The 13,226-nt window shown below is 45.7% G+C and overlaps 1 protein-coding gene across 2 annotated transcripts in view; it reads left to right on the top strand.

Annotated features, from left to right (window-relative positions):
- Positions 1 to 13,226, top strand: part of FBN1 (fibrillin 1) — a 385,311-nt gene that overhangs the window by 286,577 nt on the left and 85,508 nt on the right. For both annotated transcript variants that reach the window (XM_075345804.1, XM_075345803.1), the window contains exons 26-30: positions 1,878 to 2,003; positions 2,085 to 2,213; positions 2,834 to 2,959; positions 9,766 to 9,891; positions 10,373 to 10,495. In XM_075345804.1, the coding sequence (XP_075201919.1) occupies positions 1,878 to 2,003; positions 2,085 to 2,213; positions 2,834 to 2,959; positions 9,766 to 9,891; positions 10,373 to 10,495 (630 nt within the window). The remainder of the gene's footprint in view (positions 1 to 1,877; positions 2,004 to 2,084; positions 2,214 to 2,833; positions 2,960 to 9,765; positions 9,892 to 10,372; positions 10,496 to 13,226) is intronic.

Below are 13,226 nucleotides of genomic sequence, written 5' to 3'. Positions count from 1 at the left end.
CAGCAAAGTGAGAGTGAAAGTAGAAAGGTGGAAAAAGGAGAAAAGCAAGTGAAGTGACAGAAGAGAAAGAAAGCCTGAAGGGTCCAGCTTTGTGTAGGGCCAGATCAGCAAGGTCAGCGACGGCGGTGACTGTCTGGAGGGGGACCGTTTGGAAGTTCCTGGAAGGACCCCATTGGCTGTGTGCCTGGTGGTCTGGAGCAGTGTTCCGAAGGACAGTCAGCACCAGGGCAGGGGCCTCTCGGACCCCGGCAAGGCTAGGAGTCGCCAAATTTGCCGAATCCGTCAGTGACGGGGACGCAGATCCCCCAACAACCAAGTCCCGATTGAAGGCAACAGCTCAACCATTACAAGAGAGACACCGCCACCGCCACGGCACCAGTTTCTCAGGGCCAGCGCCTGCGGGCAAAGTGTAGAGCTCCTTCGGCCCAGAATGCAGTAGGGGAGCGGGTAACCGGAGGGAATCCACCGCTACCACAAGTCAAACATAGGTGCAAGGAAGAGGGACATCACCGTCACCTACCGGGAGTGCAGGTGCAGCCGTCTGTGGGACTGTCCTACCAGCCGTTTGGTTTACCGTACAAACTGTGTCCACGTCTCAGGCTGAGTGAGTACCACAGTGCCGCAAGGCACAGCGCTGCCCCCGCGTCCCTGCGCCCACCAGGTCCCGCACCTCCCTATCCATCACTGGGCCCCGGGATCACCAACCCCTACCCACGGAGGGGCAACACAACACCTGGCTGCTCCGCATCATCATCCCCGGGACCCCCATACTGAGCAGCGGTGGTGCAATCACCACAACCGTGGGTGGCGTCACGAACTATAACAATCCCCACACCCAACAAATCCCTTTCACTCACGGGCGAGGAGTGCCGCTCGAGAAACCCCCGGGATCCGGCCTACAGCTCGAGCCACCACTGAGCAGCGGCCGCCGGACCCGAGCAGAAGGGGGTGAGCGCGGTGTGCTGACACCCTCCTCCCCGCCCGCGACACGATCTTGGCAAATCGTATGTGCGATCTGGCGTGTTACCTCACTAACGAGATCGCTAGCAATGTCGCAGCGTGTAAAGCACCCTTTAGACAAAAGTAGTCAAATTAATTATTTGAGTCAACAACTGTAGGGACAGAACCAGGTGCAGAAGCAGGTGACAAAACTGTTGTGAAATGAATAGACATGGTGAAATACCAGATCACCATACAAGCAAAACCAGAGATTAATAGGAAGACCCCAAAATATCTGCTAATTTCCAGTAGACTGTTGGGAGTTTAAATAGGATGTGACACTGCCCCATAAGTTACATCACGTAGCTGATAGGACCTGCTAAGTAGCCGGACAGCAGACACACACACACACACACACACACACACACACACACACACACACACACTCTCTCTGTCTCCCACGTCCAACAACATCACAAATTATACCCATAACAGTATTCTTAGCCATACAACGCCTGTGCTGCTCAGTGATGCTGGCAATGGAGCCACAAACACCACTTCCAGCAGAGTCACTTGCAGCACCTGATGAAAAAGGGGTTGATATTGCTGGAGCAAGTCCAGGTAATGAAAGAACAATCTGTTAACTCAAGTGAAATCCTGTATCTATTGTAGCACAATAATCCATATATGCATAGCCGTAGGGCTTCACTTTCATGATTCATTTTCCCTAGAGGAGTCTTATAAAAAAGTACATTTTTAAAAAAAGATTTTTCAATCAAAGGCAACTCATGGAAGTATCTACATTTTTTGCATTCCATGAGTATCATTAAATATGCACACTAAAAGGCAATACAGACCTAGCTAAAAATACTTTTATCATTATGAGGAAATCCAAACAGTTCTGGTAACCATGTATTCCTATCTTCCTTGCCTTTTAGACATCAATGAGTGTAAAATGATTCCAAGTCTTTGCAAATATGGTAAATGTAAAAACACTATCGGTAGCTTCAAGTGTCGGTGTGACAATGGTTTTGCCTTGGATGCTGAGGAAAGAAATTGCACTGGTAAGTGTTAATATATACAATATTATGAATCTTCAATGTTATAGAAGAGATATTGTAATCAAACAACTCTTATCTTTGTAGACATTGATGAATGCAGAATATCTCCGGATGTTTGTGGACCAGGAAACTGCATTAATACTCCAGGAGACTTCGAGTGTGACTGCTTTGAAGGTTATGAAAGTGGATTTATGATGATGAAGAACTGTATGGGTGAGTGATGCTCATTTGCAATATGATATGCAATCTCTGAAAATTGGTCTTCCCATTTTTATAAATTTGTATAGTGTAAGATCTTAAGGACTTTTAAAATATCTGTATCAATAACTTAATTATTAACTTTTGGCTTATAAATTGGCATTTATGGATCACGTAGCATCACAAACTAAGATCATTGGCATTAGTGGAACACTTTTTAATAGTAATCTCGTTGGCATTTTGACATTGATCAGGACTAGGACATTCAGCTATTGCAACATTTTCCGTTTTACATATTTAGGCTTTCTGATATGTTTCCTTTAACTTTGAATACCCTTTAAGAAAAGTAGATTAAATTTAGCTCTCTCTTGGAAAGGAAGAGAAATCTCACTTAGTCGCACCTTTTGAAAGTAGCTATTAGTATGCCTTTGTCCAACCTTTTTATGAACCTTGCAACATTGTTAGGGTTATTAACCAATCCAGATCATAAAGCTACAGACACTGGTTTTAGGCTACATGCCCCAGATCCCTACTCACAAAGCTAAGAAAACCACATGACAAATGTTTGAAACAAATAGATGTCTCAAAACTTTGTTTTAAAGTAACTATAAGATCTTTTTTTCTCCATATTCCAGATATTGATGAGTGCGAAAGGAACCCACTCTTGTGTCGTGGTGGCATCTGTTTAAATACAGAGGGAAGTTTTAAATGTGAATGCCCTCCTGGGCATGAAGTGGCACTGGATAATTCTGCTTGCTTAGGTATGTTGGGAATAACGGGCTACATTCAAAGCTGAAGATGGAACTTTTATAAATAAAAAGGGCCCCAGATCATCTTCTCATGAATGATGCAATGTTAGTAGTGCACCAGAAAACGTTCACATATAATCTTTCACACTTTCTATTGGGGTACATTTTTTGTTGTTTGCAGCAAGTTGGTTAATTTAGTTCAAAGGCTATACATACACTGTATGTTTTTGTGTGAACACATGACTGCCATAAAAAATAAAAAAAAAATCTATTTTTGGATAAAACCCTCTACATGTTAAACCTGTACAATTGGGTACATAGATAATTATATTTGCACTATTTCCCTTGTGTTCAGTTTGTGGGAGATACAGTATCATTCTGAATACACCCATATTTCACTTTTACACTGTAATACAGGCTGCCAAAAATTCCAGTTCCCCTGTGGTTTAACTGAGCTTTGATGGGAATCTAAATGCATTATGCCACATAATGAGAGCAAGCGTCTTAGCTCCACCACAGTGGAGCTAAAATGCGTCGATAATACAAATATGTAAAAGTGGACACTAACTGATATCTACTAATTAATACATAGTCCAGGGGTAAGGGCAAACTACTGCTTTATTTTCAAAAAAATAGCGGCATATTGACACCTATATTCCCAGGCAATGACAAACTAATGTTTGAGGTTCTAGAAGTAGAATCATTGATTTATGTGCGTCAATGTCCTGTATATTTGCTATAAAATGAAGCTACATTTTAAAAAGAGCATCCCATGTTTCTTATTCATTTTCAATTCTACTCAATGAAGGTGTTAAAAAAATAAAAATAAATAATAAATAATTATTATTATTATTATCATCACCTCCACAAGCCATTGAAGTGTTGACTATCTACCCCTAGTGAAATTAAGAGATTATGTTAAGTATTAACCCCAACCTTAAAGAGATTAATACTAGAATGTAGAGATCTAGAATTGCAAATTGCTGCTGCTGATGGATTATATGTAGTTGTGTGCTGCCTAGAAAGCACACTACATGGAAATAATAGACAGTGAGCTGAAAGGAATCTATTAAAGATAAATTAATAGAATTATTTCTCAGAACTAATGATGGGTGTACGTGCCCGGCACTGCTCGGTACTCGATAGAGCATAGGGGTTCTTGGGTTCTCAGCTGAGTATCACAGGTACTTGGATGTGTCGTTCGTGAAAGAGCCAGCTCCCTTCAGAGAATGGTGCGAGCCAGCACCCAAGTGAGAGCCATTTATAGTCATTGAATGGCTCTCCCTAGTGGGTAAAAACAATATTTTCTTCGGTTGTAGTATGTAAAAAGAAAAAACCCTGCTCACCGTCCACATTGGAAATACTCTGTTTGTGGCTGGATGACTGTGGGCAGAGAGCAGAACTGGCCCATAATTGACTTTCATTATACTCATTTCTCGAGTTGAGCCCATCCGAGCGTCTGACAAGCTCAACTTTAATAACGAGCACCCAAGCATCTTAGGGTTCACTGATCATTTCAAGCATTGTACTGCTCACCCATCATTACTTAGAATTATTGTTTTAGATAAATTTCTCATCTGATTCGCATATGGATTATTTCCATGTATAATTGGAGAGTACAAGTACTGAATTCCCATGAAATGTTATACATATGTGTATAAAATTGTGAAAATATCTTTTCTTTGTCGCTCCATTGGGAGACCCAGACAATTGGGTGTATAGCTTCTGCCTCTGGAGGCCACACAAAGTATTACACTTTTAAAAAAGTGTAACCCCTCCCCTCTGCCTATACACCCTCCCGTTGACCACGGGCTCCTCAGTTTTATGCTTTGTGTGGAAGGAGGCACAAATCCACTCATGCATTCTCATACATAGTTATGACGGATGGAAGAAAAGAGGACCTCTATGGGGTCCCCGGCATGCTCCCTTCTCACCCCACTATGTCAGCGGTGTTGTTAAGGTTGAGGTACACATTGCGGGTACAGAGGCTGGAGCCACATGCCGTCTCCTTCACCATCCCTTATGCGGCTCTGGGAGAAGTGGGAGCCTGAACGGTCATCCACGTGCTGGGACCGTGCTCCATCCGCAGCCCGTGGTGGAACCTGCTGGACCGGAGCTTCGTCACCCCCAGGGACCGGGCCCTGCAACTTTAAGGTACTCTGTGTCCCCATGTGGGGACTGTACAGGGAGCCTTCTCCCCGGTAGCCCCGCGGTAGTTCCGTCCGTTGTTTTTTCGGCGGACTTCCGCGCCCACCGCGCCTGCCTGACGGGAACGGCCTTAAATTTAGTCCCCGGCTTTGCCGCGGCCTAGTCGCGAAAAATCCCGCCCCGGGCCTGCCTGTCAGGGGTAAGGGCGGGATTACCGACATCACGTCGGCTTTGAGGGCTGGAGCATCTTTGCATGTTTCCCCCCCCCATTGACCACTATGGGACCTCCAGATTCCCGCTTTTTGCCGGCGCCGCCCACGGCTCCACGCCCCCACTGAGAGCTCCGGCAGCCATTTTTGGCATTCTGCCGCTGTATGCTACTCAGCTGCAAAGCTCTACAGCTCCGAGGGATCCACGACAGGGAATCTGGAGGACACACCGGTCGTTAGCGGTTGGTAAACCACACCGGTCACCCGGTGCTGGTCCCCCTAGGGTGCCGGGATATATATATATATATATATATATATATATATATATATATATTCGGAAAGGCTGTATACCCTTTTCCCATATACCCTTAGTGGTCACTCACCTAAGAGACACCGATTGCTTACAGCATGTCGTCCACAAGGAGCAAAGCCCCTAAGGCACAGATTTTTTTCTCGGCCTGTACCTCTTGTAGGGCTATGTTGCCTGCGGGATCCACCTACCCTCACTGTGATCAATGCACGACTACTGCCACGCTTGCTCAACCGGAGCCTCGGGCACTTGTGGGCCCCTTGGCTCATGTAGGTCCACCTGCTCCCCCTGAGCAGTCAGCAGGGACAGAGAATCCATTGCACAGTCTATAGACAAATGGTCATCTAAGCTACTTGAGGCATTACAGTCCAGACCGGGCCCTTCACAGGCCCCGGCCCCTGTTCGTTTGTCTCCTCCAGGCCCTTCTCGGTCCGCGCCGCATGGCGCTCCCAGGCTTTGCAGCCCCAGGCCGGCTAAGCGGCCTCGCTGGGACTCTTCCCCGGCCTCCTCACGCTGCCCTGGATCCCAGCTTGAGGACTCTCAGGAAGACGAGGCGGACGTGGGAGCTCAGGGCTCTGACCCTGACTTCACCCTTAACCTTGATGCCCCTGAAGGGGACGCCTTAGTAAATGATCTTACAATTGATCACTCTAACTTCAGGGACACTGTCCAGAAGCCCAGAGCGGTTCCGGACAAGCGCTTTGCTAATCGGCACACTGACACGCATTATCCCTTTCCGCCTGAAGTCGTTAAGGGCTGGGCACACTCCCCCAAGGTGGATCCTCCAGTCTCTAGATTGGCCGCTAGGTCCGTTGTGTCTGTTGCCGATGGCTCATCCCTGAAGGATGCCACTGACAGACAGATAGAGCTCTTGGTGAAGTTCTATTCATGAGGCTACGGGCGCGTCTTTCGCCCTGGCCTTTGCGGCCCTGTGGGCTCTCCAAGCAATCTCGGCATGTCTGACTGAGATTAATGCCGCCACGCGGAATTCTGCTCCACATGTCTCACCCTTGACCTCTCAGGCATCAGCATTTCGTCCTACGCCATGAACGCCGTACTGGACTCCGCTAGCAGTACGGCCGTGGCATCCGCTAACTCCGTGGCAGTCCACAGGGTCATGTGACTGCGCGAATGGAAAGCAGGCTCTGCCTCCAGAAGATTCTTAACTGGTTTGCTTTTTTCTGGCCACCGTTTGGCGAACGGTTGGATGAGATTATTAAGGAATCCTCGGGAAAGGACTCCTCCTTACCCCAGTCCAATCCTATGACATCTCAGGAGAGGAAGATCCAATCGAGGTTTCGATCCTTTCGTCCCTCCGCCAAGACCCAATCCTCCTCGTCCAACCGACCGGAGAAAGGTCATAATAACTCCTATGCGTGGCGGTCCAAGTCACGCCCCCAAAAGGCCGCGGGAGGCACTGCTTCCATGACGGCCTCCACATGACTCTCGTCCTCATCCAGCCACATCCTCGGTCGGTGGCAGGCTCTCTCGCTTTGGCGGCGCCTGGTGGCCATACGTTCAAGACCGTTGGGTGAGAGACATTCTGTCTCATGGTTACAGGATAGAGTTCAGCTCTCGACCTGCAGCTCGTTTCTCCACCACAGGGCTCAAGGAACCTGGACCCCAATAGAATCATCCCTTCAGATCAATATCCTGGAGATAAGGGCAGTATATCTAGCCCTATTGGCTTTCCATCAGTGGCTGGAGGGCAGGCAGATCCGAATCCAGTCGGACACCGCCACTGCCGTCGCCTACATCAACCACCAAGGCGGCACTCGAAGTCGTCAAGCCTTCCAGGAATTCCGGCGGATTCTGCAGTGGGGGGAAAACACGGACTCCACCATCTCCGCAGTTCACATCCTAGGCGTAGAAAACTGGGAAGCAGATTTTCTCAGTCGTCAGGGCATGGACGCGGGGGAATGGTCTTTTCACCCAGACGTGTTTCGAGAGATCTGCCGCCGCTGGGGAACGCCGGACGTTGATCTCATGGCGTCACGGCACAACAACAAGGTCCCGGCCTTCATGGCACGGTCTCAGGATCACAGAGCTCTGGCCGCGGACGCTTTGGTCCAGGATTGGTCGCAGTCTCGACTGCCATATGTGTTTCCCACTCTGGCGCTGCTGCCCAGGGTACTACGCAAAATCCGGTCCGACTGCCGTCGCGCCATTCTCGTCGCTCCAGACTGGCCGAGGCGGTCGTGGTATCCGAATCTGTGGCATCTCACGGTGGGTCGACCGTGGGCACTTCCAGTCCGCCCAGACTTGCTGTCCCAAGGCCCGTTTTTCCATCTGAATTTTGTGGCCCTCAACCTGACTGTGTGGCCATTGAGTCCTGGCTCCTAGAGTCTTCAGGGTTATCTCAGGATGTAATTACCACCATGAGACAAGCCAGGAAACCAATGTCCGCCAAGATCTATCACTGGACTTGGCAAATCTTCTTATCCTGGTGCTCTGATAACGGTTTTTATTCATGGCCGTTTGCCTTACCCACATTTCTTTCATTCCTACAATTTGGAATGGATATGGGTTTGTCCCTCGGCGCTCTCAAGGGCCAAGTGTCGGCGCTCTCCGTGTTTTTTTTCAAACGCGACTAGCCAGACTTCCGCAGGTCCGCACATTCCTGCAGGGGGTTTGCCACATGGTCCCACCTTACAAGCGTCCGTTGGAACCTTGGGATCTTAACAGGGTCCTGACGGCTCTTCAAAAGCCGCCTTTTGAGCCGTTGCGGGATGTCTCTCTCTCCCGTCTTTCTCAGAAGGTGGCCTTCCTGGTTGCAGTCACGTCACTTCGGAGAGTATCTGAGCTTGCAGCCCTGTCATGCAAATCTCCTTTCCTGGTTTTCCACTAGGATAAGGTGGTTCTGCGTCCTGTCCCGGAATTCCTCCATAAGGTGGTATCCCCTTTTCATCTAAATCAGGATATCTCCTTGCCTTCCTTTTGCCCTAATCCAATTCACCAGTGTGAGAAGAATTTGCACTCTTTGGATCTAGTGAGAGCACTCCGGATCTACGTGTCTCGCACGGCGCCCCTGCGCCGTTCAGAAGCGCTCTTTGTCCTTGTCGCTGGCCAGCGTAAGGGCTCTCAGGCCTCCAAGTCCACCTTGGCTAGGTGGATCAAGGAACCGATTCTTGAGGCCTACCGTACTTCGGGGCTTCCGCCCCTTTCAGGGTTGAAAGCCCATTCTTCCAGAGCCGTAGGTGTGTCCTGGGCATTGCGGCATCGGGCGACGGCTCAGCAGGTGTGTCAGGCGGCTACGTGGGCTAGCCTGCACACTTTCACGAAGCACTATCAAGTGCATACCTATGCTTCGGCAGACGCCGGTCTAGGTAGGCGAGTCCTCCAGGCGGCGGTTGCCCACCTGTAAGAGGGGGCCGTTTCCGGCTCTTTATATTGGGGTATTGGTTTACCTACCCAGGGACTGCTCTTGGACGTCCCAATTGTCTGCGTCTCCCAATGGAGCGACAAAGAAAAGGGAAATTTTGTTTACTTACCGTAAATTCCTTTTCTTCTAGCTCCTATTGGGAGACCCAGCACCCGCCCCTGTGCCCTTCGGGCTGGTTGTTCTTTTATGTACACATGTTGTTGATGTTGATTTGTTCTTTTGGTTCATGGTCTTCAGTTCCCCGAACATCCTTCGGATTGAATTTGCTCTAGACCATTTATAAGTTTTCTCCTTCCTGCTTTTGCACCAAACTGAGGAGCCCGTGGTCCACGGGAGGGTGTATAGGCAGAGGGGAGGGGTTACACTTTTTTAAAAGTGTAATACTTTGTGTGGCCTCCAGAGGCAGAAGCTATACACCCTATTGTCTGGGTCTCCCAATAGGAGCTAGAAGAAAAGGAATTTACGGTAAGTAAACAAAATTCCCCTTTTTTCTGGCAGCGCTAGGCCCAATAGTCATAGAGCCCTTGGCTGTGGGATAAATCACCCGTACTGTAGATGTTACTTAGGATAAGGGCATATAAGTGAGCTCAGCCTGCATTCGGCAGTGTTGCCCCAGGACCTTTGTGTTACACTGATTTATCCATTTATAACAGTCTTATAATTAAATCTTGTATTTCAAAACACATCAGTATTCACGTCAGGCAGCTATAATGATAAAAATGATATAGCCACCTTTATTCTTATAGCAAAATCTCCATCTTTTCTGTAGATATCAATGAATGTGGACTCAGCACTGATCTGTGCAGAAATGGTCGCTGCATAAATCTGATCGGGAGATACCAGTGTGCCTGTGATCCAGGATACCAGCCGACCCCTGATAAAATCTCCTGCATTGGTAAGTGACGTTTTTTTTTTCTATTTTATCTCATGCATATATTGTAGTAAAACATCTGAATTTTCTCATTTATATTTACTTCATTTGCACTTTGAAGGTAGCAACACACAAAAAAACAAATCTCCCCATTCTCTCATGCACATAGTCATAATAAGGAGCTGGATTGCAGAATTGAACAGTAATAACCATCCATCGTCTCCTACGAGTCTCTAGCTCTTATTTCATGTAGATGTATATGGCAGGGATGGCTTCTTTCAGATCAAATATTTTAAGAAAATCATGCTACGTTTCATTTCATGAATTGCTCCTTATTGTGGAGCCATGAAGGCTGTGTCTCTGTAGTCTCCACGTGTATAAGGCCTAATTGTAATAGCTTTCTTATTTTTGCTACGTCACCTCTTCTTTATTCTCCAAATGTCTACCAGCAGACTAGTCCTTTATGTTAGTACTTTTCACATGGTAATCCTCATTTGTTCTTCAGATATTGATGAATGTGAACATTACAACGGTGGATGCGACTCAAACTGTACCAACTCTGAAGGAAGTTATGAATGTAGCTGCTTAGAAGGATATGCTTTAATGCCGGACCATAGAACCTGTACTGGTAAGTCTTCTGCTTATTCTGCGGTATGCTATGGTTTAAAACCATAAGTATGAGCATGCTCACACAACCATATTATTGATCCAGATGCTGTCCATGGAAAAAGGTGAGAGCAGTGGAATCAGCATTATTCATTCGACCTGTTAAGGTCACCCTTCTTGACACTGATGAATGTCAGTGTGGAAAAATTACAGCATCCTCTAATCACCTCAGTATTTCAGATTAGACCTGCCTATTGAAGTCTGTAGATGCACAAAAAAATGGATTCCAAATGTATCAACCTTATAGCATCCCATTTTTATGAACACATATTGATTATTAACATAAGAAATTGTTTTTGATCTTGTAAAATGTATTCACAAATGCCATATGGATATCATACAGATGGAAAACAAACAGATAAAAAATTGTGCATTTTTTCTGGGTAAAATTGGACAATTTTTTAAATTCTGACAATGAATTAATCATAGCTTGGTAGAGTTGGAAGGGACCTCCTGGGTCATCTGGTCCAACCCAATGCTCACACCAGGATTCACTAAATATCACAGTTTCCTATGAACACCAGTCGTCACAGATGCAACCATGGCAGCTACAGGGGATTTTAGTAAAATCCAGCTGCTGTGTCAAAACTTTGTGACCCCATGATCACATTTGGATGTTAGTGGAAAGGCACCTTCCGTCCAAAGCTTGACAGCAGCATCCAATGGGCCTGTCCAGGACCCCAACATTGATGGCTTATCCTTAGGATTTTCAACTTTTTCTTTTAGCTAAAATACCAGCAACCAGGGTCTTGGCATTAGCCTGTTAATGATTGTTGTACGTATACCCTCTTTCACTTGTAAAGCGCCATGGAATAAATGGCGCTATAATAATAAATAATAATAATAATAATAATAATAATAATTAGCCATGAGGTATGACTATTCTACACACATATATAAGCCATATACAAGTCATGGCTGAAGATAATATATCTTTTAGTGGAAGAATAATTCTAACATCTATTTCAAATACTGCAAACTATGTGAGCATTTATTAGGCTGTGTGCACAAGCTGCGTTTTTTCTTGTTTTTTTTATGCTTTTTTTGTTGCAAATTTTAAACAGTCTGCAAGGGAATACGCATCCCAGCAAAGTCTATGAGAATCCTAAAGTACTGTACCCATATTTCAGATTTTTTCCTTGCAGATTTTGGTGCAGAAAATAATGCACCAAACAATTGACATGTCAATTGTTTCTGTGTTTTTCCTATCACATATCATAAAAATAGCATAAAAAAAACCCCGCAAAACCGCTGCAAATATACACGTTTTTTCCATAGTTTTTCCAGACAAGAGATGCAGTTTTAGGCGCAGAAAATCTGCAACATGGAAACATGCACTTAGAGATGTGTCATAGATTATAGATTGGTATGGAAGCAAGAACCAGTTAAACAATCATAGGGAAATTTATGACAAAAGCCCCATACAGCCATAAGAGTATAGGTACAAATTTGTCAGCTTATGTTTTCCTTTGGTGGGAGACCACCAGCATCTAATATTGGTCATAATCATATTCCCATTTATACATATTTCAGTTTAGGGAAGAGACAAGCAGATATGAAAACTGAGGGCTCACTTGGCTGTTTCCCAATCTTCAAGTAAACATGGAAAAATGTGACTGAGAATGCTTTAAAGAGGATAGGTGACATCTTCATTGGAACTTGTTAAGACCGCCACATTGATTGTCACCCTGAGAAAGTACATGGTCTGCAGAGAAATACAGTGCTGGCCAAAAATATTGGCACCCCTGCAATTCTGTCAGATAATACTCAGTTTCTTTTTGAAAATGATTACAATCACAAATTCTTTGGTATTATTATCTTCATTTAATTTGTCTTCAATGAAAAAAAATAAATAAATTGTCATAAAGCCAAATTGGATATAATTCCACACCAAACATAAAAAATGGGGGTGGACAAAAGTATTGGCACTGTTTGAAAAATCATGTGATGCTTCTCTAATTTGTGTAATTAACAGCACCTGTAACTTACCTGTGGCACCTAACAGGTGTTGGCAATAACTAAATCACACTTGCAGACAGTTGACATGGATTAAAGTTGACTCAACCTCTGTCCTGTGTCCTTGTGTGTACCACATTGAGCATGGAGAAAATAACGAAGACCAAAGAACTGTCTGAGGACTTGAGAATCCAAATTGTGAGGAAGCATGAGCAATCTCAAGGCTACAAGTCCATCTCCAAAGACCTGAAAGTTCCTGTGTCTACGGTGCGCAGTGTCATCAAGAAGTTTAAAGCCCATGGCACTGTGGCTAACCTCCCTAGATGTGGAAGGAAAAGAAAAATTGACAAGAGATTTCAACGCAAGACTGTGCGGATGGTGGATAAAGAACCTCGACTAACATACAAACAAGTTCAAGCTGCACTGCAGTCCGAGGATACAACAGTGTCAACCCGTACTATCCGTCGGCATCTGAATGAAAAGGGACTGTATGGTAGAATACCCAGGAAGACCCCACTTCTTACCCCGAGACATAAAAAAGCCAGGCTGGAGTTTTCCAAAACTTACCTGAGAAAGCCTAAAACATTTTGGAAGAATGTTCTCTGGTCAGATGAGACAAAAGTAGAGCTTTTTGGGAAAAGCCATCAACATAGAGTTTGCAGGAAAAAAAAGAGGCATTCAAAGAAAAGAACATGGTCCCTACAGTCAAACATGGCGGAGGTTCCCTGATGTTTTAG

This window comes from Anomaloglossus baeobatrachus, chromosome 4 (assembly GCF_048569485.1).
Source record: "Anomaloglossus baeobatrachus isolate aAnoBae1 chromosome 4, aAnoBae1.hap1, whole genome shotgun sequence".
NCBI lineage: Eukaryota > Metazoa > Chordata > Amphibia > Anura > Aromobatidae > Anomaloglossus > Anomaloglossus baeobatrachus.
The sequence above is the reverse complement of the archived record's forward strand: the minus strand, read 5'-3'. Positions and strand labels throughout refer to the sequence as shown.